The sequence below is a fragment of the Eutrigla gurnardus genome (assembly GCF_963514095.1).
Source record: "Eutrigla gurnardus genome assembly, chromosome: 1".
Taxonomy (NCBI): Eukaryota; Metazoa; Chordata; class Actinopteri; order Perciformes; family Triglidae; genus Eutrigla; species Eutrigla gurnardus.
In genome coordinates this window covers 19292248-19319608 of record NC_139915.1, presented here as the reverse complement: position 1 = coordinate 19319608, position 27361 = coordinate 19292248, and the positions used below count along the sequence as shown (strand labels likewise).

Genomic DNA, 27361 nt, shown 5'->3' with positions numbered 1-27361 from the left:
AATTTCTCACCTCAATGTATTTAGTTTTGTTGCAGAGTTGAGATAACTGAATGTTTACGAGCATATTTCCCGTTTCTATATTTTCTATATTACAATCATGTGAAAGAAGGACTCATTCCTTGGGAGATGTTGTAGAATCCTGGACATTAGAACAGTACTTTGGTAGGATTTGATGGCGTAACATCCCTAAAATTCAGCCATTGAAGAATCATTCCTTAAAATCAACCACCACCGGCTGGACTTTGAGGGTCTTTCTGAAACGTGTTGTGCTGTATTCAGTCTCCCTGGCAGCTGCAGTTATCAGCTGTCTCTTTGGGCATCCAAAGGAATTTCTCTCTTTTCATCTCTGTCTCATTGCCAATAAACAGAATATGATGGGTATGATTCAATCCTGTAGAATGGCACTGGTTTTCTGAAGATCACATTCCTCTGAATTTATCCAAACTATTGGCCTTTAGGGCTCCGGTGAAGATGAAAACAAACAAAAAAAATAAGATCGAGAAAATTGAGATCTTGCTGCTGTCCATATCAAGATCTCAACAACTGCTGGTGAAATTACCATGTCATTTGCTATGGACAGTGTTGGGCAAGTTACTTCAAAAGCGTAATGCATTATTTATTACTTGTTACTGTCATTTCAAAGTAATTAGTTACATTACAATATTACTGTCTTTGAATTGTAAGGCATTACGCTACTTTTACATTACTTTTGCATTACTTTTCGCCAAAATAAAAGGAAATATGGATTTTTTGTTCTCAATAGATCTTCTTGTGTTCAATGCAGCTCATTACACAGCAGGATGTGATGTTTTTCGCTTCAAAATAAAAGAACCAAAAACAGAAAATGACTCGTATCCCGGCTGCACGGTGGTGTAGTGGGTAGCACTCTCGCCTCACAGCAAGAGGGTCCTGGGTTCGATTCCCGGGTCGGCCTGGGTTCCTTCTGTGTGGAGTTTGCATGTTCTCCCCGTGTTAGCGTGGGTTCTCTCCGGGTTCTCCGGCTTCCTCCCACAGTCCAAAGACATGCATGGGGATAGGTTAATTGATGACTCTAAATTGCCCGTAGGTGTGAATGTGAGCGTGAATGGTTGTTTGTCTCTACATGTCGGCCCTGCGATAGACTGGCGTCCTGTCCAGGGTGAACCCTGCCTTCGCCCAATGACAGCTGGGATCGGCTCCAGCCCACCCCGTGACCCTAAATACAGGATAAGCGGTAGAAAATGGATGGATGGATGGACTCGTATCCCGTTATTCGTTTTAAAAACGAGAAACGGAAAACGACTCGTTAACTGATATTAGGTATTGTGTTCATGAATGGGATTCGGGGATGAAATAACAGGGCCATTTTTCATTCCAGATTTGCCGTTCGTCTTTTTTAATGACCTTGAAGGCGCTGTGTAATGCTGCGAAATTACCTGAAAGCCTACCTGAGACATTTAGGGGAGCTCGCATTTTGAAATAAACCTAGTGTTTTAAACTCGCACCAAAAGCGTTATGACGCGGACATAAAAGCGGTTCAAAACCGACGGGGAGAATCGGAGCCTCCGCCTTTTCGCCGCCGCCCTCAGCTGTTGATCCTCGGTGTGCCGGGTCGGCTGCGCTCTGACCCGCTCCGTGAGTCGGTGTCCAGCTCATGGAGCCTGCTAACAACAGCGCTTAATTAACATAGTGTAGAGTTACACAGACCGGCTTTCACACTTTTCCAAAAGTGGAGCGTATGCCCATCTCGCGATCGCTAATGTAGAGTCAATTGATTTCGGGTTTAAAATGCATTGTAACGTGCGTTACTGAGATTTGTACCGAGTAAAATATTACCAGTTTTTTTTTGTAATGCCTTACATTACCGCGTTACAGCAAAACGTAATGCGTTACAGTAATGCATTACTTTTACCCAACACTGGCTATGGATATAGTTACGAGACAATTATCTTTGTTCATTTTTGGAATAGCGAAAGCACACATTTCTGCAAAACAACAAGTGCAACCAAAAGGCTAAGAAATACACTATTTAACCTGTAATAATCCTTTTCTTATTGTTACCCGGGGCAACACTAGCTCTTTTTTGTCTTCTGCTGGGCTAGACAGTGTTTTCTCATCATTTCATTCCTTTGTTCCAGATTACATGTCCAACAACACAACTATTGAGCTTTGATCATCGTTTTATTTTCTCTCAGCCCAGTAAACACTCCTTGTCAGGGTTAGGTTCAGAGTTAGTTGAGCCTGCTTTCTGGAACGGGCCCCACAAAGCAGGCTCAACCAACTCTGAACCTAACCCTGAACTCCGAGTCAACCAACTCCGAGATGGGCGAGTTTTCGGTTCCAGAACAGCATTTCTGAATTAGTTCAATCAACTCTGAGTATGTGAACTCTGAGTTACGCGCGTGCCTGCCGACTCTACAAAGCCATCATCAATGGAGCTCCGATACTACGATTCACCATGGCAACCGGGAGAGCGTTATTAGATAATACTGAGTGTTTATGTAGAAAACAAGCTCATCCTTAGAGAGCGGACCAACGTAACTGCATCAAAGTAGAGATAGTTGGCGTCGCAGACATTTACGGCCCGACTTAATGCGTATAACTGAAAGGTGATAAGTCTAGGCCGGTTGCAATAAGCAATAAATCGCTTTATCGCATGATAACTCAATAACTTTGCCAGCTGCAATAATTTATATTCTTCCGTTTTCCTTGTGTCTCTCTATCAAAGAGACTGGATGACAAGAGTTTTCACGGTGCATTGGTTTCGACTGACCCTCCTTCCTTAGCGTAATGAGGAGTTAACCCTCTTCACGTGTCAGCCGCTTGGTCTCTGTGTGGGGAGGCGGACCCCTGGAGTTACACAGTGCAGAATGAGATCCCTGTGAGCGCCACGGACATATTAAAAGAAGGTGAGCACCTGTGAGTTAGAGCAAGTTAGAGAAAACGCTAGTTGAGGTTTGGAGGTATATAAACAAAGATGGAATTGGTTTCAAAGCCAAACGCGACAGCTGCCATGTGGGAGCACTTCAGGTTCAAACCGAATGGCCAGTGAACGACTTAACCTGAGCGAGCCAGTGTGTCGCATTTGGTATAAAACAGTTAGCAACAGTTAGCGCCAATACAACAAACATGCATCTCCACCTCGGTTGTGTGTGTTTTTATTTCAATTTTATGTGTTGTTTTTGGTTACTTTGTTTATTTATTTTGGATATTTAAAATGTCTTCCAGTTCTAGTGTTAAATATTCCAGTGTTTCCCCTACCATTGTACAGGCCTGGCGGCACGCCAGGCCAAGGAGACCTGCCGCCAGGCCAAAAAAAAAATCAATATACCAAAAATAAGCCACCTATCAATTCATTCATAAATCAATAATCATTTACATTAGGAGCGCCTCCACGCAGCACAGCAGACTTGCTCCGCAAGACGCGCGGCCGCAACAATCCTCGCCGCGCGCTCCCGCTACTTTTTTCTTCGTGTACTTTACACGCTTGATGTTGTTCTGATGCCGTTCCGCCTCGTTAAACCACCACGATGTCGCTTTCTACTTTGAAAACACGGAACGTTGACACTGTATTTTGATAAGCTGTTGCACTCTTCAGACTCGTGGTGTGAGCGGAACCGGTCCATAATATTTATTTTATTACATTACATTATTATTTATTTTTACATAATAAAAATGCCGCTGTGTGTCTCCGTCCAAAACCCGCTGCGCTCGCGCTGTCTGCTCGCACAGATCCGCTCGTGCGCACATGCGCTGATGCAGGTCGAGTGTTGTCGAGAAATATAAGCAGAGACGGCGCTCCTTAAAAACAACATCACGCCATGTGTGTGTAGTATTAGGACGTGATGACGTATGTACAACCGGCCAAAGCCCGTTTGCCCCCCCTCCCCGGGGGGGGGATTGTTTTTGATAAGATGTGGAACTTTGAGTTAACTGCTGTTGAGTAAACCTATAACTTATATTTTACTTGATAAAATAAGACAATATATGCACTCATATGTCGTTGTAGTGTTTGACAGTATCTGTAGCTATTAATGTGATGCTCATCATTTTCCAGCCATATTTTTCTGGACCCTGATCATTTCCATCAACCAGCACCTTAATAAGTCACTCTCTCCTTGTGATCTTGAATACACTCAGGTTGAACAAAAATGTTGAATGCAACTATAATAATTGCAGAATTGCAGACTGCTTTCTGTGCCACCTGACTTAATCCAACTGCACCAATACACCATCTCACGCGTCTCTCTGTTTAGGGTTTTTTCGGTGGGTACCACCGGGCCTGAAAAAAATTCTAGGGGAAACACTGTATTCTTTAGAAATGTTTATTGATCTTTGAAAGGGTGTACTTGCATTATATGCCATTATCAAGACTTTATTTATTATTTACATTATCAGACTAAGGCATATGATTTTAATCATATTTCACATATTAAACAGTAAATATAAGCGTCTATTTCAACAAAGAAATGTCCTTTTTCAGAAAACTCCCGTTCGCAAAAAATCTAAAGAGCTCTGCAAAGAATCTGGTGTTGGAGAATATTGTTTAGATATATGATTGGTAGGAAAAACAGTAATTTCCTTCTAAGTACTCAATTAAATGCAATCTGTAACCTCACCATTCGATGACAATAAATGCTACTCACTGCTCCTTTAAATATATCTGCTGTTTGTGTGTCAACAGGACGGATTCTGGACCTGAAGACCGGAACAGTGAAGAAGGAGGGACAGCAGTCCTCCATGAGGATGTGCATGGGCTCCAGACGGTCCTTCATCTGCCGCATGAGGTGTGTGGTGATTGTGTGTGTTTTTATCTCTGTCAGTAAACAGCCGATCTCCAACTATTATCTGCAGTCATGACAAGTCTTCTGTTACTTTTTGTTATTTAAACTCAAGGCACTGCATTTCCAAAATGATTATGATATTTTGCATTTCAGTGTTACAAATTTAAAATGTTTAAATTCTAATAGCGTTACACGAGTTTCAGAAAGATTTCATCTGTCAAATCAGTTTAATTTGTCTTAGTTTTAGAATTCCTTCAAACTTTTATCATCAAAGTGCACTTGCAGATATTGCGAATGCACTCTGGAGATGGGTGTGTACCTGACAACATCCTGGAATGTACAACAGTACAACAGTCCAGGTCAGTTTGAGGCCCACCCCATCATAAATTGGGGGTTTCTCACTGACTTGAAACCAGAGATCTCTGTAAGAACTTAAATTGAGGTCACTGGGGGTGATTCAATCCAAGGAGTCTGATTTGACGGCAGATCTCACAGTTGAACTGTGGTTGTGAAAGAAGATCATTCCATTGTGGCTATATGGGGGCGCTTAATGACTTAACATAGAATTCAAAGATAATTTATTGTCATTTTGCAACATTGGGATGCTCAACAAATCAAAAACAGTAGTGCAATCCTGTAGTGCATCATTTGCGTCAGAAGGAATATAAACAACAGCAAAAAAACAATTCTCTGGGCGGACATCATGGTGGACATTTTAATGTAAATGTGGGACCAACAGTCAGTGACCAAAGTCTTATTTCATCTATCTTAGACATCAGACAGCCAGGTATATGCTGGGTAGTGGAGATGGACTACATAGTACCTAGTGGTTCTCAGTACTTGAGTCTCAGTAGTACTCGGTAGTACTCGGTAGTACGAGTTCAATAGGTCATATAGTTTTTGATTAATCACTTTTCAATGACCATGATCGTTTTGGGAGAAATCATGAGATTATAATGGGTGTGTATTGCCCGGAACATTCTGGGTTAGAGTGGATGACATCATCGCTTAGAGTGTGAGGGCTCCTCGAAATACTTCAGATTTTTTCTTTTCCAAACTCCTCCCGGCCACAATTTTCACTGTACACACGTGATATTTTCCAATTTTGTAGACAAACTTGTCCTGTCTCTCACAATGTGCTCAAAAACGCTGTGAGATTTACAGAATTTGAACTAGCAACCTCTAAGCGCGGCCAAGTCTGTTTTTCTCCCCATTCGATCCAATGCAAATCGAGAAGCAGATTTTCAAAGAAACCTGAAAGCAGGTCCATTTCTAACTCGCCCTAGCGTCCACATTTCTGACACTAGGAAAAAATAAAAGTGATCAATGTCTTCAGCAGAGTCTTGTGGCGATAACGGTGCGAACATTTTGGCGATAGGAGTTTCGGAGTGAGCGTGGGAAGCTTTTGTTCGGACCCTCCATGAAGCCAAAGTTCAGAGGAATCTGACAGGACTTACACAGTGAAAATTCTGAAATCCCCTTCATTTCTAACTCGCCCTAGCATCCACATTTCTGACACTGGGAAAAAATAAAAGTCATCAGTGTCTTCGGCAGAGTCTTGTGGCGCTAACGGTGCGAACATTTTGGCGATAGGAGTTTCGGTGTGAGCGTGGGAAGCTTTTGTTGGGACCCTCAGCGAAGCCAAAATGGAGAAATAGAGAGAGGCTTGAAGGCAGTCATACACACGCGCCGAGGGCCGTTGCTATGGTGACGGCACTCTGTGGCTCTGATCTTGAGAACTGACAGCAGGTGTGCTCTGATTGGTGGACAGGAGCAGTGGACAGGAGCAGCCAGTGGGACTTGTAGTTTTTTTAGTCAAACATCTTCTGCTCAGGCATACTTTCACCTAGAAACTCCATTTAAACTTTAAAATGTCTGTCTATCTCTCTCTGTCTCACTCAGAAGTGACAGCAGGTGCGCTCTGATTGGCCGACAGGAGCAGTCAGTGGGAGTTGTAGTTTTTCAAACAATACATAGTACCTTGTAGTTCTCAGTACTTGAGCCTCAGTAGTACTCGGTAGTACAGAGTACTTGAGTGACAGCTGAGCTCGGTGACATGCTTCGCACTCAACTGTTTGACAGTACATAGTACCTAGTAGTTCTCAGTACTTGAGTCTCAGTAGTAGGGTTGTCACGATACCAGAATTTCAGTAGTCGATACCAATACCTGTGAATTTCCACGATTCTCGATACTAATTCGATACCACAATTTAAAAAAAAAAACAACAGGACCCATGTACTTTTAAATTCACTAATTTATTGAAAACTGCTTCAAACTGTCAAGTATTTAACACCACTGTGCTTTAAGATCTTTTTGCACAGAATTTAAATTGCAGTACCAGCTGCCAACAGACCTATAGCCATCCAGTATAAAAACAAACAATACTGTGGTTATAAGGCACTTCTTGCATGTCGGCTTGTTTGAATCAAGAATTGCTCCGGATTCATCGGCCTCGAATGCACAATATTTCCACACGCGACTCTGTGCACCTGTCTTGTCGACGAGCCGACGTGTTGTGCTTTCGCTCCCACCTGCTGAAGCCATTTTTTTCGAAGACGGCAAGCTTTCTTCTTCAGCGCCGCTTACTGCTCTGTGCTGCTCACACGCGTATACTGCCCCCGTCAGTTCCGCCAAAAATCGACACGGCTCGCCGAGTGAAAAGTTGTATATTCGGTTCTGACGATACCAGAAAAAAGCAAGTATCGAATGATTTTTTTCGTGTCGGCATCGAATTGGTACCGAAGTATCGGTTCTTGTGACAACCCTACTCAGTAGTACTTGGTAGTACTCAGTACTTGAGTCTCAGTAGTACTGAGTACTTGAGTGACAGCTGAGCTCGGTGACATGTATAAAACTCAAATGAAATTTGATCAAACTCATCAAATACACAATCCAACAACGCCAAAACGCTTTTGTGGACAAGTTTGGACCTGCACATTCACCACGCTATGTGATAATAATGTAACGTTACGAGGCGGAGCCATTTTGGAGGTAAATTCATGCAAAACTGCTGATGCGCGTTCCTTTCAGGGACAGTTTTTCAGCAAGCAGTTTCTGTATTTGCCTCTAAAGCAACTCGGTCTCGTATGAAATCTCGATTATTATTCATCTGTACCATGTCTCGGCATGATTGCCCGCCCACAGGGGGTCCCAAGCCGGCTTGCACTCACACTGCTCCAGCCCAAACGGGCCTAGGCCCGATTGGCTGTTTTACGTCATCACGTCATAATATGACACACGCATGGCTTGATGTTGTTTTCAAGGAATGCCATCTCAAAGTCATCACAAGAGAGAACAACACAAAGAACATTACTGAAACTTAAAGACGGAGGGCCCTAGTTTCGTGGCGCAGCGCAGGGCGGCGCAGTGCGCACACGTCATCAAGACCTCACAGGCAGGTTTCCACAGTTCCAGGCACATTTAAATGCAATACATAATCACAACAAACACTATTTAATGCAACTAATTGAATCAACACGTGAATTTATATCTATATAGATTGTCCCGTCACATCTGACGTCAGATCAAAGGCGGATGGCACGCGTAACGGAAACTCAGCTTCTCGGACCAAAACATCTCCCTCTCTCTCTCCTGTTTTTTATAATATCGGCATTGTTATTATTATGATACGCACGCACAGCGCGTGATGCGCGTGGTGGGAGCGGCGGCGCTGCTTCTGTGATCGGGTTATCAAGTGACGGATCTTGCACTGAACCTCCCCTAACGCATTAAAGGTGAGGAGATGAGCTCATTTGATTGGTGAAGATCTGAATCGGCTGTATTAATCCCAGTCCACGCCTCGTCTCCTCCTCGTCTCCCACTCACGCCTTCTTCTCCTCCCTCTTTCCCACTTGCGCGGGTGGGCGAGACGGGAGGTGTGCCTGCGCGAGCCTGCGCGGTGCACGAAACTTGCAGGCGGACACACCCCGTCGTCGTGGCGCAGGTGCGCTGAATGCTGACTGCGCCTGGTCTACGAAACTAGGGCCCGGAGTCTACGATTTTTCAAATGTTCCGATCCAATCCTCGCTCACTCTCCTGCTCCTGCTCCTGCTCACGTCTCGCCCCGACTCACTTCCGCGTTTGAAACTACGAGCGGACAAGACGCTTGTTGCCCTGAGCAGTTAAGGTATGGAACAGGGCTCTCGCGTGATTTTGGCTGAGGCTGCAGCGTCAGCGAGGAGGGGGGGGAGGATTGTGGCGAGCGATCGCCGAGCAGTTTGGGATCGGGGACGTACTGCAGGTCGGGGTGAGAGAGAAATCCGACTGGCACCCACTGCATTTACACCGATAATGTTTCATCATTCATGGCCGTAATAAACATTATTACTGCTTTGTACATGTTGTGGAAGTCCCGGACACACCGGGAAACTAAAGGGCGTCCTGCCTGAGTTCATAGCGGAGGGAATGTTCACATTCATTGTCTATGTAAGAAGCCGTGTAATGCTGGCGCGGAGCGGGGTGTTTCCATAGACGGCGCCGCCCGCAAACTCTCGAAAATCTTTCAAACTGAGCGTTGTCGATCTAAAATAAAGACAGATTCAGCAACTACATAGCTTATTTCTCGCCTAAACATTTTTCAGAAACACATTTCGCTGAACTAGAACTAAGGTCTCTGCCTTATGTGTGTAGATGACCTTATTTAGAGTGTTGATGGAGCAGCTACAATGTTAGCATAGCCTAGCATCCATCAATCCAGAATCCATTCAGAAAACCAGCATTTTAAAAGTAGTTAGCTTGTGGTCTTGCAGACAGACCTAACAAAGCATGACTTCACACTTTTTAGTGATCACCATCATGATAGAGTTATTTCAGCATCCTTTTCATCTGGTTATTGATATTAAATCACAGCTAAATAGTTTATTCTGGGTTCATCCAGCTGTGGTTAACAATCGAAATGTAAAATTGCTAGATCCAGTGTATCCAGCTTGGTGAAATTCACTGAGCACCTCTGGGTGTTAGGAGGTTATGAACGTATCTGGGATTTCACATATACAAAGCAGCAATAGTGGCAAGGTAAAATTTAGCTTTGAATAGTTTCACCAATTAGACTAAGATAACGGCTCATTAAAATGAGTGAGGAGTGGCTAAAATGAAACACATTGACATTAAATGGAGCCTTTGATAGAAGGTCACATCTGCTATGAAACCGCAAATAGAAATCAGTTGGCAAACAAGTGAGCTGAAATGGTAGTCAGTGGTAAACAGCAGGGGTTGGTGAATGTGGCAGCCAGTCGGCAGTACATAGCTCAAGTGACAGCCATTAAATGTTTACAAAGACATGAATGGCAGTTTTTCTCTCCCAGCTGCTGCCTACACAGAACATTCAGGAGTCCTGCTGAGCTGTTTCTAATTAGCCCAACAATAACTTTTACAATAGTGTTTCATGTCTGATTGATTGTGCTGTTCAGGCTATTATTCCCTCAATTAATCAAAATATGAAGGCCTGTGTGGAGCTATCAGGGTGAGTCAGAGGCACGGAAGGAAACTTAATGTGAGATACTAACCGAGTAGAAATAGGGTTTGAATCAAGATTACAATAGTAATAAAAACCTTTATCCAAGTCCTTTAATCATCGAGTACGTTTTGATACTTTGATTAAATATATATTTATTTTGCAGGAGCTACTTGATCCAAATACTGAAGGTTGAAAACAATTAGGTTTAGTTTTTAATGTTTAGGTTTATGTTCTTTTCTCTATGGCACTGAAACCATGGAGGACGAGGACCTCAGCGAACACATTCATTTTGACAACCTCAGTGTCTGAACTCATCAGCCATTAAAATGCTGCAGGGTAAAGAACGGATAGGGCTTTTATTTGCTTTATTATTTTGGCCAATACAGATCCGTTAATCAACCTTTTTACATCAACCAGTACATTTGTCGAAAAAAAAAAAGAAACTACAATATATCATCGTCGATAATGTAAGAGCAAAAAATAGAAACAAGTGTCCTCATCTGAGTAAAGTTGTAGCTGTTCAGCAAGGATACCTTAACTAAACAGTGCTATGATCAAAGTGCTATAGGGAATAACACAGAAGTGCATTTTGTCTGAAGAAAGGAAGGAAGCTGCATTTTATCTTGTTGATAAGTCAGAAACTAATTGTAGGTACTGGGTTTAGGCATTCTGTGAGTAGAGCTAGTTGTAATATTTAGTCTTGTCTAGATACCTTGTTGTGTAAATTCTTGTGAAGCTGTTCATACTAAGGGCACACTCACACTACACTAACCGTACCGTGCCCAGGCACAATTGAGCCTAAAGTCCAGATTGTTTGGCCAGTGTGAGCGCTCCGTTCCGTACTTAAGAATGGTACGCTTCCTCGGCCCCGGCACGCTTGGAAGAGGTGGATTTGCATGAGTACATGCACGGGCACGCAATGTTGACATGACGTAGGCTATAATCGATAGGCCGTCCCTCTCGTTATCTCTCAGTGTTCAACTCGGATCTCCCCGCGCTATCGAGACGATTTATGACTGAAAATACTGTTGATGACTGTGTAGGACACAGCGGGATACTGGGTCAGGCTTGGGGCCTGAGACTCGTGGTGTGAGTGGAACTGGACCGGTACTTTTATAATAAAAATGCTGCTGTGTGTCTCCGTCCAAAATCCGCTCACATGTGCTGATTCAGGCTGAGTGTTTACTAGAAATATTTGCAGACAGACTTGTCAGTAAAGTTTCAGTCATGTTCTCTGTGTTGTTCGCTATTGTAATGACTTAAGACGGCTCTTCTTGAAAACAACATCAAGCCATGCGTGTGTCGTATTACAACATGATGACATATGTACAAGAGGCAATCGGGCCTAGGCCCATTTGGGCTGGAGCAGTGTGAGTGCAAACCGGCTAGGGACCTCCTATTGGGGGGGGCAATCGTGCCGAGGCACGGTACGGTTCGAATGGCCCTGGTGTGAGTGCGCCCTAAGTGGGCAATTACCTACTTTCGGCCATCTCAGCTGGAGTCAATAGACTTGATTGGATGGAGGGGCGGACCCTGCATGAGGTAAAACAAGCACTTAAGCGATTGTCACTACAGCGTCTGCTGCAGCGTCAGGACAGCCACGGAGACTGTCGAACAAAGATAAGGGAGTCTATCTGTTGGAGTCTGTGGGAAGACTGTTGAACAAAGACAAGGGAGTCTATCTGTGGGAGTCTGTGGGAAGACTGTCGAACAAAGACAAGGGAGTCCATCTGTGGGAGTCTGTGGGAAGACTGTCACACAAAGACAAGGCGGTCTATCGAGGAAGTCATAACAACTCAACTACCACCCATCGCAGCCATGTGTCCTATCCCAGTCAGGACATCAAACCGGAGAAGGTTTCTCCAGAGACCCATCTCACGAGGATGTAACCCATCCTTTCTCCTCCAGTACGGAACTTGCAGTACTAGGGGGGACATGGAACTGCCAGTCTGCAGTCAAGAAGGTGGACACCATTTCAGCGTATGCCTCCCTGCAGACTCTCCACTTCTTGGCCCTTACGGAGACCTGGATCACCCCAGAAAACACTGCCACACCAGCTGCCCTCTCAACTGCCTACTCGTTTTCACACCAAGATGAACAGGTCGAGGAGGAGGAACTGTACTCCTTACCTCATCTAGGTGGTCCTATCAGGTCCTTTCCCTGGACCACCTACCCTGATCTGCACTTGAATTCCACACCGTCTCTGTCACCCTTCCTTTCAAGCTTAACATCATAGTGATCTATCGCCCACCCAGTCCTCTCCGTGACTTTTTAGATGAGATGGATGCCCTCCTAAGCTGCTCCCTGATGATGGCACACCACTCGTAGTCCTCATTGACTTCAACATCCACCCAGGAAAGCTGCACTCATCTGAATTCATTGACTTCTTTTCCACCTTTGACCTCACACTCTCCCCCTCTCCACCCACTGGGCACACTCTGTTACCCCACTCACTGTGTCCAACGACCACTTTGTGACTTTCTTCCTCACCATTAAGTCCACCACGTGCCTCCCCTCTATGCCTCGAACTGTCACCACCCGCCACAGCCTGAAATCCCTTACTCCCTCCGCTCTCTCCTCAACTGTTCTTTTCTCACTACCATCCACAGAACAATTCTCCCTATTGCCTAATGAGAAAGCCTCCTCCATCCTGATGTCCTCACTCTCCTCTTCTTTGGACGCTCTCTGTCCCCTCACCTCACGACCAGTGCGATCATCTCCCTCCCCTCCCTGGCTGTCCGAATCTTTGCAAACCAACAGATGGGTGTTGTGAGCGGCAGAGAGGAAATGGAAGAAATCAGGCCTGGATGATGACCTTGCTGACTTCACCTCAACTGTATCGGCAGCTAAATCTGCCTTCTACCTGTCAAGGATCAACTCTTCCGCCTCCAACCCCAGGAAACTCTTCTCTATGTTCTCCTCCTTCTTCACCCCTCCTCACCCTCCCCCTCTTTCCTCCCTCACTGCTGATGAATTTGCAACTTACTTTACCAAAAAAGTAAAAGACAGCTCCTCATTCACTCCTATACCCTCCCAGAACCCATCTCCCCCAACTCTCACCTCTGATGACCTTACCAGCTTCAGCCATCCACCACCTGCTCCCTTGACCGGATTCCCTCTCTCTCCAAGACATCTCACACAACATCTTGCCATTCCTCACAACCCTGATCAACTCCTTCCTCACCTCAGGTCTCATTCCAGCGTCTTTCAAAACAGCTACAGTGAAGCCACTCCTGAAAAAATCCACCCTAGACGCTGCTGACATCCGAAACTACAGACCTACATCTCTACTTTCATTCCTCTCTAAAACCCTGGAACGTGCCACCTACAACCGACAACTGTCATCCTGTCTCTCACAGAACAAAATCGTTGACCCTAATCAATCAGGCTTCAGGACTGCTTACTCCACTGGCCCTCCTCACATGCCCCTTTTCCACTGAGGCATTTTGAGGGCCGGTTCGGAGCCGGTGCCCAATCGCGAACCAGTTCTTCCTGTTTCCACAGACAAAGAACCGGCTCTCGGCCAGGAAAACTGGTTCCAGAGCGGCCCCAAGTCTTTGCTGGGCTAGAACCGTTCGCAAACCTACGTCAGGGGCTGGGGGCGGAGTTAACGCTTGAGGCGACGGGGGAAAAAACGCCGCTGCGGAGTTTTACTAACGTTACTGTTCCCGGTAAGTTTCACTTACAAACCAACGACACATTTCTGATTAGTTTACCAAGCTAGTGATTACATTCGTAACAGCAGCAACTAGTGGCTATGCTTCCTCGGGTAATGTAAGCTGACCGGCTAGCTAGCCAGCTAGCATGATATTGCTAACAACAACGTTAGCATGCCACTTTCTGACTGCCGTTGGCTCACTAAACGTTAACAATTACCGACGTAACTTAACATCTGTCTTCACAGCGTCGTGGACAAGTTTGTGATTAAACCGCTGTTCTCAGGTTTGTGTTTGTAGGGCTGTTGGACATCGGCGATATTGAACAGAGATCCAACCTGCAGATGACTAAACATCAAACACTCTGATCTATTGATCACACACTGTTCTACACTTTAAAAAATGTTGTGATTTTAGTATTTTGTGTATTTTATTGTTATTGTATTATTTGCCAAAATAAACACTTTTTCTGAAGAGACATGTCTGCTATGCTTGAAATGAGCGCTGCGGGGAAACCTCAGACGTATACAGTGACGTAATGACGTGGCTGTCTGGGCTCTCTAGCTGGTGGAAATGCAAACAGGTTCTCAGAAGGTTCGCAAGTTGAACCAACTGCGAACCTGCACGGGCACCGGCCCGGTTCTTGAACTAGGTTTGCGTTGGTGGAAAAGGGGTAACAGTGACTGAGTCCCTGCGCAACGCCAGAGACTCATCCCACTCCTCCGTTCTCATTCTCCTCGACCTATCTGCTGCATTTGACACAATCAACCACCAAATCCTCCTCTGCACCCTGGCTGAACTTGGCATTTATGACCCGCCACGGCAAAACCAGCAACAAGTCGGGTGGGACGAATTCGCGTAAACAACGAAATAAGCTTTTTTTTTTTAAATTTGTGATTTTTGTTTTTTGCAAAATATGCAAGTTGAAATCATGAAGAAGCCACTCCATGTTTCAGATAACAGTATTGCTTGCCTTAAAAGTATACATTTTGTATTTGTAGTTTCGGAAAATATCTGCAGTTGTCTCTGTCTTTGCTGGGGCGTGTACGGCGATGCAGTTCATTTCCATACTGATCACCGTTGGCCATTCACGCAAAACACATCAGATGAGGACCTAACACTTTTTTCTACTTTTTCGCTCTTACTTTATCGCCAATGATATGTTTTGGTTTCTTTCTTTCGACAAATGTCTCATCTCATCGTCAACCGTTTATCCAAGGTGTTCCCAGGCCAGTGTAGAGATATAGTCTCTCCACCTAGTCCTGGGTCTTCCCCGTGGCCTCCTCCCAGCTGGTCGTGCCTGAAACACCTCCCTAGGTAGGCGCCCAGGGGGCATCCTTACCAGATGCCCGAACCACCTCAACTGTCTCCCTTCAACGCAAAGGAGCAGCGACTCTACTCTGAGTCCCTCACACATAACTGAGCTTCTCACCCTATCTCTAAGGGAGATGCCAGCCACCCTCCTGAGGAAACTCATTTCAGTCGCTTGTACTCGCGATCTAGTTCTTACGGTCATGACCCATCCCTCATGACCATAAACAGACGAGACGCGTGGGATGGTGTATTGGTGCAGTTGGATTAAGTCAGGTGGCACAGCAAGCAGTCTGCAATTCTGCAATTATTATATTTGCATTCAACATTTTTGTTCAACCAGAGTGTATTCAAGGTTTTCAAGGATTCAAGGAGAGAGTGACTTATTAAGGTGCCGGTTGATGGAAATTATCCAAAATTAGGGGCCGGAAAAATATGGCTGGAAAATGAGGAGCATCACATTAATAGCTACAGATACTGTAAAACACTATAACGACATGAGTGCATATATTGTCTTATTTTATCAAGTAAAATACGTTTATAGGTTAGTTATAGTTATAGGTTTACTCAACAGCCTAATAGTTCATAGAAATTCAGGTAGAAATAGGTTAACTCAGAGTTCCACTGCTTATCAAAAAGCAATGCTTATTTTATTAACATAGGCTGCCTAAGGGCGCGATCAGTAGCGTGCCTCGCCACGATTGCCCCAGGGGAGTCCCCTGCGGCTTTGCATTCACACTGCTCCAGCCCAAACGGGCTTTGGCCCGTTAGCCGGTTGTACATACGTCATCACGTCCTAATACTACACACGCATGGCTGTATGTTGTTTTTAAGGAGCGCCGTCTCTGCATATATTTCTCGACCTGCATCAGGGAATGTGCGCACGAGCGGATCTGTGCGAGCAGGCAGCGCGAGGAAAGCGGATTTTGGACAGAGACACACAGCAGCATTTTTCTTATAAATGCACCGGTCCGGTTCCGGTACCGGTCCGGTTCCGCTCACACCACGAGTCTGAAGAGTGCAACAGCTTATCAAAATACAGTGCCAACTTTCCGTGTTTTCAAAGTAGAAAGCGACATCATGGTGGTTTTAACGAGGCAGAGCGGCATCAGAACAACATCAATCGCGTAAAGTACACAAAGAAGAACGTAGTGGGAGCGTGCGGCGAGGACTGTTGCGGCCGCGCGTCTTGCGGAGCAAGTCTACTGTGCTGCGCGGAGGCGCTCCTAATGTAAATGATTATTGATTCATGAATGAATTGATAGGTGGCTTATTTTTGGCGTATTGATTTTTTTTTTTTGGCCTGGCGGCAGGTCTCCTTGGCCTGGCGGCATCATCTCCAAGAAGCAGCGATGCAATCCGCAGCACACCGAACTGCAAACCCTCCTCCCCCCGACTACGCCTCGATATCCTGTCCGTGAATATCACAAACAGGATTGGTGACAAAGCGCAGCCCTGGTGGAGGCCAACCCCCACTGGAAACAAGTTTGACTTACTGCCGAGTACCCGAACACAGCTCTCGCTTTGGGAGTACAGAGATTGGATGGCCCTAAGAAGTGCCCCCCTCACCCCATACTCCCGCAGCACCTCCCACAAGATACCCCAAGGAAACTGATCATACGCCTTCTCCAAGTCCACAAAACACATGTAGACTGGATGGGCATATTCCCAGGCCCCCTCCAGGATCCTGACGAGAGTAAAGAGCTGGTACATTGTTCCACGGCCAGGACGAAACCCGCATTGTTCCTCTTCAATCAAAGGTTTGATTATCGGCCGAACCCTCCTTTCCAGCACCTTGGAGTAGACTGTACCAGGGAGGCTGAGTAGTGTGATAACCCTGTGATTGGTACACACTCTCTGGTCCCCCTTTTTGAAGGCACTGTCCCTGACTTCCATGCAATGTTGAATAGACGTGTCATCCAAGACAGTCCCTCCACTACCAAAGCCTTCAGCATTTCTGGATGGATCTCATCAATCCCTGGGGCTTTGCCACTGAGGAGTTGTTTGACTACCTCAGTGACTTCCACCAGGGAAATTGACGATGATCCTCCATCAGCTTCCAACTCTGCCTCTACCTTAGAGGGCGTGTCGGTCGGATTCAGGAGTTCCTCAAAGTGCTCCTTCCACCGCCCGATTACCTCCTCACTTGAGGTCAACAGTGTCCCATCCTTACTGTATACAGCTTGGATGGTTCCCCGTTTCCCACTTCTGAGGTGCCGGACAGTTTTCCAGAAGCACCTTGGTGCCGACCGAAAGTCCTTCTCCATGGCTACTCCGAATTCCTCCCACACCCGCTGTTTTGCCTCCCTCACAGCAGAGGCTGCAGCTCTACCTTGCAACTGCCTCCGGAGTCCTCCAAGATAGCATATCCCGGAATAACGGACAGCTTCCCTGACCACCGGTGTCCACCACGGTGTTCGAGGGTAACCGCCCCTTGAGGCACCTAAGACCTTTAGCCCACAACTCACTGCCGCAGCTTTGGCAATGGACGCTTTGAACATTGCCCACTCAGGTTCGATGCCCCCAACCTCCACAGGGATGCCAGAAAAACTCAGCCGGAGGTGGGAGTTGAAAATCTCTCGGACAGGGGGCTCCTCCAGCCGTTCCCAGTTCACCCACACTACTCGTTTGGGCTTACCAGGTCTGTCCAAAGATTTCCCCCACCCTCTGACCGAAATCACCACCAGGTGGTGATCAGTTGACAGCTCCACCCCTCTCTTCACCCGAGTGTCCAAAACATGTGACTTAAGATCTGACGATACGATCACAAAATCGATCATCGACCTTTGGCCTAGGGTGCTCTGGTACCACGTACACTTATAAGCATCCTTATGTTCGAACATGGTGTTCGTTATGGACAGTCCATGACTAGCACAGAAGTCCAATAACAAACGACCACTCGGATGTAGATCACACTGCTCCAAGTATCTCTATCATTGCCCACATGCGCGTTGAAGTCTCCCAGCAGAACTATGGAGTCCCCTACTGGAGCCCCATGCAGGACTCCATTCAGGTTCTTCAAGAAGGCCGAATACTCCGAACTGCTGTTTGGTGCATATGCACAAACAACAGTCAGAGTTTCCCCCCCCATAACCCACAAGTGTAGGGAGGCGACCCTCTCGTCCACCGGGGTTAACTCCAACAGAGCGACACTCAGCCGGGATTTGTGAGTATGGTTCCCGGAGAGCTTTCGACAAATGTACTTATTGTAAGTCACTTCGGACAAAAGCGTCAAATGCTAAATGCCCTAAATGTAAAATTTACCAACACACAGATAGACCTGTTATTAGTGTGAGTCACGTTACATCCTGGTACCGAACACACAGAGAGACACCTCTTACCTCACTGATGTGGTGTCTCCTCATTATAATTATGTACTTTCACAGCGTCATACTTCGTCTACTACAAAATATATTATCGTGTCCAAAATGACCATTTAAATTGACAAAGTGTAAAATGTGTAAATATTTTACAATTCTAAATATTTACGTTGATTAGCATTTTTTCTCGAAACTAAGGGGCGTGACTTAGTCTCTCTTTAGCCATGTTGGCCTAACATGGAGGAGAAAAACACTCCAAAACCACCATTAATGGAGTTTTTGATATGATTTATTTGCCAACTAAAGCTTCAAAAATCAAGAATAAACTCTTTAACACCACACAGCAATGATACGTGAGTCATACCTGCTGTTTAAATGAATAAACACCACATGCCATTCTGTCCTGCTCGTATTTCTGCCCTCAGACTGATGACATACATGATTGCAAAGATCATAGATAATTAGATGCTTGCAATCTTTATCCTACTTATTATTGCTGTGTGTTGACATCCATCTTGTCTCCTTAGCTCCTGACCCTCTTGCTTGAGGTTTCTCTTTCCTTGAGCCCTATGATGTCAGGATATCACAGTTTGCCCCATTACTCACTGGTTACAACTACATCAAAGCAGCTTTGAGAAGCCTCAAGGGCCTCAAGGGCTTCTAGGAGCCCATGTTTAGTTTAAGTCACACACCATGTCCATTTTCTTTGCAACGTATTGGCTGTAGCCTTATTTTGTCTGGATCCATCACAAAGGCCTGCGAGTCACACGAAAACCACAGTGCAGCAAGTTGTTAGGAATTGTTGTTGGACTATTTTGTTGCTATTCCAGGCACTGCATAATTCAAGCAACATGCTGCTGGAACATTCTGACAGAGACTGACTGAGAGCAAACAGTGAAACGCAAGCAGTTCCGTGATGCGTCCATAAACACGGAACACGGCACATTTCAGGGAAGCCATTCTTAGATCAGGCAGATGTCTGCCGCCTTACGTAATGTTCAACAACCAACCTCTGATGATTATCATTGAGCCTCTCTTAACTGTTATTAAGCTGCTTGCGTGGTGACTGTGACTGATGGGGCAGTTTTCTTTTTATGAACATACTTGTAAAAGAAGGTTTTATTTTATTTTGACTTCCCGACATGCCTCTTTGATTTATTATTGTGAAATATGTGTCTTATGGGAAGGTTTAAAGGAGGTCACACTTGATTCAATTACAAGTACTGGAATAGAAAGTGATATGAAAAACTGTCTGCATGATAACATGTTTATCCAGACACAAATAATATGAGCCAGCCAATGGAAAAAAAACGAACACAAAATGGGTGTCAAATATCTATTTAATTCTTTTGTTTGTACTCATCATGAGCGAACGAATGAAAAATTAAGTCAATGCTGAAATGCCTAGTGGGGTTAATGGTTTCAGTTCAAATGTTGATATTTGTAGGAGAATATCTTTTTAGAAATGTTCTTTGTAGAATGCTTACGTGGATGAAATAAAATGACACATCTGTGAGATTTACATTTTGATATGATGCCATAATTTAACTTAACATAAATGTTGATATGGTAAACTGCTTAACAAGAACATTTGAAAATGGCACTTCTGAAAGCTGATCATTGCTGCAGCTGGACTCTACACTGCAGTGAGTGGTTTGGTGAGACATGTGGTGAATTGTATAACGACAATAGAATTGGCAACCAAGTCTCTGAAAAATTAACATGGAACAGTGCTGCATAGCTTGGAGGAACAGCAAGCAAGAACAATACTTGGTGGATGTTGTCGGTCAAGCAGTTTTACCTCCTATTGTGATTAGCAGCCGCCTGCTGGTATTATGTACCACTGGAATGTAATTGATGTTTTTTTCTTTCTGTTGTGTTTGTGTGCAGGTGTGGTAATGCTCCTCTGGATCACATCTCCCTTAACCGTCTGTCTAACATGAGGAAGAGATACAGGTACAGGAACGTCTTCTCTAATCCGCTATCATTCCATAATCCTTATCCTTTCATTCAACCAGCTTTATCCCCAAACATAACTTTCCAGTTGCTTAGATCCAGAAGAGATAAAACTGTTGTTATGCTCATCTTCATTTATTCCCAATGTTCACATAGGGCTCATTGATAATTCAATATGATAACTTAGCGTATTTCAACGGAATTCTATTGTGAGTAAATCATATATAGAGATATAGTGATGCACAGTTACGTCTTATAACTTGATAGTAAGAAACAGACTCACCCAAATTTCTCAGAAATTCTGATCAAATTCAGTTTAATCAAACTATTCTCTAAATTAGACTACTCTTTGGCAGACCAAACCACACAACACAATCAGCAACAGGCAGGTTCTTGCTTGGGCACAGGACAGAGGGAAGACCATGCATCTATAAAGGGCAATGGGAGCGAGAGGGATGGTTTAATCTAATTTGTGCTGAACACATTTTTTTGTTGCTCTGCATAAATTTCAAACTAATATATTAATGCTGGAAGTATCATTTGTACCTGCACAAAAAAAACATCACAAATGCTTCACTTCACAACAACACTTGTGTGACCCTGTTCCAGGCAGCAACCTCCAGTTCTGTGAAGTGAAGCCAACGCTGAAGTGCCGTAACCCTTTAACAGTCACATGAAGAAATACATTTGCAAAAAAATATGTATCAGTAAAACTGTGTTCCTGACTGCACGTTAAGCAACTTTTCAGTTTTTTATTTCAGGTGGCCTTTTCAGGTAGCAGTTACACAAGTCAACCAGACGGTTGCCCAGTTAGTGTCAATCTAATATGAACTAACAAGTATGAGGGATCAATGAAATTTTTTCACTTGTGCAACTAAAGTTGAAGTTTTTTCATATAAAACATTACAGGCAGTAGATCATTTTAACAATATTATTATTATTGAAAGTGCAAAAATCAATGTAATAATGAAAGTAATTTAATAAAATAAGCAAAACTAGATAAACAAATAATACAAATAAATAAATAATATCCAGATCCAGTAAGGGTGCTGCTTGTTTTCATCAGATCCATCCACCGCTCCTCCACAGTCCCAATTATGGTCACTTGTGTTCACTGATTGCAAAAATTCCAAGATGTTGCCAAAATATTGAACTCGAAGCTTTAAAACCATAGTTTACAAACCAGTGGGTAACGTCACAATGACGATGTCCCCTTCTTATGTACGGTGTATGCCCTTTTGGCGAATATTTCACGACCCGCAGTCCCACTGGGCTGTTAATATACAGTATGTAAAGCTGCTTGTTTTCTAAATGTCATTACAGAACAGAGATGAAGCCAGCAGTCTGAAGTATTACATGGAGGAGAGAGCCTGTATTGTTGCTGAGTCTTTCCACAGCTGTGTCTGAGAACCTAACAAGCTGCTATGTCTGTGTGTGTGTGTGTGTGTGTGTGTGTGTGTGTGTGTGTGTGTGTGTGTGTGTGTGTGTGTGTGTGTGTGTGTGTGATGGACAGGAATGGCCTTGGACCCTCTAAAGAAGGAGAGGCTCAGTACTCCGTGGTCCATTGCACTGGCTACATCAAAGCCTGGCCCCCTGCAGGTAAACAAACACACTCACTCATTCACATCCTGAACTGGATGCTCTTGTCTGTATCCCTGCTTAGCCCAAACTTCCCCTCACTGCACGAGTCCCTTCTGTTGCCTGGTTTAACCTAAAGCAGCGGCTCTGGATCAGGACCTCCATTCAACCACTGATCCATTACAACCCATGTGCTCTAATAGAGCAAAGCAAACAATTATTATCTTTGTCTTTTTCTGAACCGAGTGTGTTTGCAGTCTTTCTTGTGGCTGATGAGTGTCCCATCTGACACTACAGTTTGCTGTACATTTCCGGTGTTCCACTCCACAGGAAATGGAGCTCAGCATATCTGCAGCTTTTTGCATTTGTGCAACATATAAATATCACCCGAGAACATCATTCCTCACATTTGTTATGGAGCAGGGTTGGAGTGGGTTTTGTGGAATTTGCTGCTTTTCTGGACCAAATACTGTGATTCCATCCACACGCTGACATCAGGTCTGAAGAAGATACCCAGACGAAAATGTGTATTCATCCAGACCGCTGTTTCCTCCTGTTTGAAAACAGTTTGCTAAAAAAAACAGTGACCTGCTTTAAATCAAATTAATGATGATTTATCTTAACTGGCCCTTGGCTAAGCCCCGTCCCCCCACTGCTACTCTGTCAAGATGTCAGAGCTAGCATGGAGCCCACACTGTCACTAACTGCTCTACCTGAACTAGTATCTAATTTCTGCAAAAAGGAAAACATCACTTCAAAAACAAATAGAAGGCTCTACAATCAACATTTGAAGGATGTCAAACAGGTTAAAAAGTTCAAGTTTAAAATTGGATCCCCTCATCATCTGCCAATCAAAACATGACAATGAAATGAAGGAACAACACAGTTTAGAGTTGGTGTAGCAGGTTGCCATTGGTTCTGTCTCGTTGCTGGTCACTTTTCAGACACACATACATACAGACATAAATACAGCAGAGAACTTGTCAGACAGTCTCTGATTTCTCCACATAGACTGGTCTGGTCTCTGGACTAATGTGACCTACTATCGTAGACCTCTGGGGACCACAGACAGTCTCTGGCTTCTCCACATAGTCTGGTCTCGTCTCTGGACTAATGTGAGCTACTATCGTAGACCTCTGGGGGACCACGGCCACAGGAGACAATGTTTGGTTTGGCATTTAGGACTCAGCAACATCAGGACTACAGGAGGAGAATCTCAACTAGGCATGGGACGGTATGAAAATCTAATGTCTCGATTATACCGGCCAAAATAATTGGGATTCTAGATATTATCCCAATAATCCTCATAATCATCTTTTAGTGAGCATCCTTTTTAGTGAAAAAAATAATTAACATCTTCATATGCAATCGCGTTACTTTGACAGTTGGCTTTGTGTTTAGTATAAACAAAGCATCATCTTCATCAGTAAAACTGCAGTATCCCGTGGATCTGAGGCACCCCAGTTCTTTGATGGCCTCAGATGCACTCTGTGACACACACACACACTCACACACATGCACAGAGAGAGAGAGGGAGAGTTCAGTGTTTACAGAGACAGGGCCTGGAATGCATCCCTTTGGTGTCAAACCATGCATCTAGAGATCTACCCACGTCGGGTGCTGAAACACGACTTAATGACCTCTTTGAAGTGATGCTGGAATAATTTTCAGGTAAAAAAAAAAACACACAGACACACACACACACCATATGTGTTTTTGAAATCATTGACACATGGTTTACTTTGTTGCACTAAAAATACTCCTTGGAATTTTCTGGCCACAATACCACTGGCAGGCAGTCATCATGCGAGACACGCGCTCTCATAAATTGCAGATGGATAACATCATTGCACATTGAGCGCCTGATGCTGCTGACTGAACTGTGAGGAGGAATGGAGACACAAATGAAGACAGGATCATTGTTCTGTATTCATGTTGACTGGAAGGAATGTCAGTGTGCTCTGAGATGATGCATAGTCAACAGAATCAAGGTTAATCTGGACCTTTGTCTCGTCTCTTCCCTGTGGCCTCTCCATGGGCTCTGACTTTTTTTCCAGACAACGGTTACATTATGGGTTATCAAAGCTCATTGTAGAATCTCTATGATCTTGATTGGGTCATTTTATTTGTCAGGCCAGAAGTTGATCAGTCTGACCCCAGACTGTGTCTGAGACATTGAAATAGCAGCTGTACACATAGGAATAAAGTAGTAGCAGAAGGCACATTCCTATTTAAATAGCGTTTGAGTTGACTGAAACAAAGTGTAGAGAGTTGACATTTGAACCTGATATCAGGCTCATAAGGAAGCACAAAGAGCCAGAGTAACTTAGTAAAATCTGTCATCCACACACATTGTTATCTTCAGATGAGTGTTCTGCCCATTTTCTGTAACCTGTGAAGCATTAAAGCATGATGGGCAAGCTAGCTAGCTAACAAGCCATTGGTCTACAGTCCCATTCTTATGAATGCCATATCTCAACAACGGAGGACATTTCCTCACAGTTGGTACAAAAACACACATAGACTCAAGGATGTCCAACAGGATAAAATGATGAAGGGATTACATTTCGGACAGCCACTTGACTTGTTGGTGTAGGGATACAACCACAAGGCACTAATTATAGTTTTTTCTCAATACAAGCAATCATAAGATAGCTGCAGTAAACTATGCCACTGCTACTGTGACTAAAACATAGTGATATTTTATATGACCTCATATTTCATTAAACAAAACAACAAACAAAACAGAAAAGTGCCATCCAAAAGGCATTGATATGTCTGTTTGGGTTGTTGGCTGCCTAATAATTTCCACAGAGAGGAGCATATTTGAATAATTTGTTTTAATGAAATATGTCAGCAGAGTCTGGCTTTGTAGTCTATTGAATTGTTTTTCAGTTGGGAGATTTTTATGGTGAAAACATGACTTATAAATCACTGTATAGGAGCAGGTCTCTGTCAGCATGCAGATTGCCTCTCACTGCTGTGAAATCCAAGTATTAACTTCTTTGTTTGACATCTTCTCTTTCTCTGTCTGTTTTCCCCCAGGTATGACTATACCAGAGGAAGACACAGAGGCAGGTCAGACTGGAAAATACTGCCTGGTGGCCATTGGAAGACTGCAGGTGTGTGATTCCCATATGAAGAAATGGGGAAAACATGAAATCTGAGTGTGTGTGTGTGTGTGTGTGTGTGTGTGTGTGTGTGTGTGTGTGTGTGTGTGTGTGTGTGTGTGTGTGTGTGTGTGTGTGTGTGTGCGCGTTACCTGAAATATGAGGGGGGGTTTAGTGGATCAGTACAGAGGAGCAGATGGACTTTCTTTGTTTTTTCTGATTACTTCTCATCACTAACATCATATCTTATATTAGTGTACCAAAGGAGTTGGAGTAGTTGACCATTGGTGGTTTCATAAAATATTTACACATTGATATTTGGTGGAAATGCTTTTAAGCATTTCCAACCTATGTTATCCTAATCTTTTTTAATTTTTTTATTATTATTGGTGGAAATGCTTTCAAGCATTCACACAACTCAACTGGGAACCGTATGGACCAAAAATGGAGAGGTGCCAGTTCACCTCCTGGGCTCTGCCGAGGTGCCGTTGAGCATCCAGCTTAATTATACTTTTGCATATATTCAGCTTTTTTAATATTGTTTTCAAATATTAAGCTTTTTCAAACTTTTGCACATATTCAGCTTTTGAATATTCTCTTCAGCTATTCAGCTTTTTCAAACTTTTCGCATATTCAGCTTTTTGAATATTCTCTTCAGCTATTCAGCTTTTTCAAACTTTTCGCATATTCAGCTTTTTGAATATTCTCTTCAGCTATTCAGCTTTTTCAAACTTTTTGCATATTCAGCTTTTTTAATATTCTCTTCAGCTATTCAGCTTTTTCATACTTTTGCACATATTCAGCTTTTTTAATATTCTCTTCAAATATTCAGCTTTTTCATACTTTTGCACATATTCAGCTTTTTTTAATATTCTCTTCAAATATTCAGCTTTTTTAATATTTTCTTCGAATATTCTGCTTTTTTAATATTTTCTTCAAATATTCTGTGTTTTTTCAGTGTTGCTTCAGCATTAAAGCATTTCCACCCCTTTTTTCGCAGGAAATACATTTTCTAGTTATGATAAATAATCATCAGCAATGTAGCTTTAATGATTGAGTGGGTAATGGCAAATCATAGAACAGCTATAAAGGCTATAAAGGTCAGGAAGGTTTAGAAAATGACATCACCTTAACTGTAATGCATCCTTAAAAACCAGGACAACACTGATTTTGCAAAATCGAAGACTTGTCTTGGTGATACAAGAGATCTTGTCTTGTATCACGATATTAATGTAATATTGATTTATGTCTCAACTTGAATCATCCATTGCAAATGGATCCATTCAGGAAGATCTTTACTTCTTCACGTTAAAGTTGCATTCCCCAGAGGAGAAGCTAGTGAGTTTGTCAATCTGTAGAAGAAATGAATGTGGAGGGATGGAAACTTTGATGGGCTTTTGTAGTGTAAAGGCTGGTCGAAGCCAGAGGACCAGCCTGCTAGCACTCGTGCCCGCATGGCTTCCCCTGTCTCCTTGACATTCCCTTGATATATAAATGCAAATTTATAGGAATTTCTTTCATAAAAAAATTCACCATCATCCCGAACAATAAAGTCAACATCAGTGTAACCTTTTGATAGCTTATCCCTCTTATGAACTGAAAAACAGCAGCAAAAAGTGGATGCTGTGGTTTCCACACCCTTTTGGTGGGTTAAATCACATACTACATCCAGTCACTTTTACCCATTCACACACATTCATACACTGATGGCAGAGGAGCCGCCTGCACATCAGGATCTAACTCATTCATACACATTCACACGCCTCTGAGCAACAGCCACCCCACATTTAGTGTTCTGACTTACTTTGAAGCAAATTGTTTGGCCTCATGTTACTTGAGTTAGACCGTTGGGGGGCATTAGCTCAGGAGGTAGAGCGGGTTGGCTGGTAACCGCACTGCTGGTTTGATCCCTGGCTCCTCCTAGCTGAGTGTGTGGTGTCCCTGTGCAAGACTCACCCTAATTGCTCCTGACGAGCTGGCTGTCGCCCTGCGTGGTTGACTTCGCCGTCGGTGTGTGAAAGTGTGTATGAATCAGTCAACAATGCAAAGCGCTTTGGATAAAAGCGCTATATAAATGAGGACCATTTACTGTTGATTCGTGTTTATTTGTGGGGTCATCATTGAACCAGATACACCAGGAAACCAGACAGCGTCCTGTCTTAGTTCATGACATCATCCAGAGGTGCTCAGTGGATTTCACCAAGCTGGATT

General features: G+C 43.9%; 1 protein-coding gene across 4 annotated transcripts in view; it reads left to right on the top strand.

The window, feature by feature from the left end:
• The window catches only part of arnt2 (aryl-hydrocarbon receptor nuclear translocator 2), a 108548-nt gene that overhangs the window by 45135 nt on the left and 36052 nt on the right, over window positions 1–27361 (top strand). For all 4 annotated transcript variants that reach the window (XM_084006993.1, XM_084006992.1, XM_084006995.1 and 1 more), the window contains 4 exons: window positions 4664–4766; window positions 20397–20462; window positions 21976–22061; window positions 25086–25162. In XM_084006993.1, coding sequence (XP_083863119.1) covers window positions 4664–4766; window positions 20397–20462; window positions 21976–22061; window positions 25086–25162 — 332 coding nt within the window. The remainder of the gene's footprint in view (window positions 1–4663; window positions 4767–20396; window positions 20463–21975; window positions 22062–25085; window positions 25163–27361) is intronic.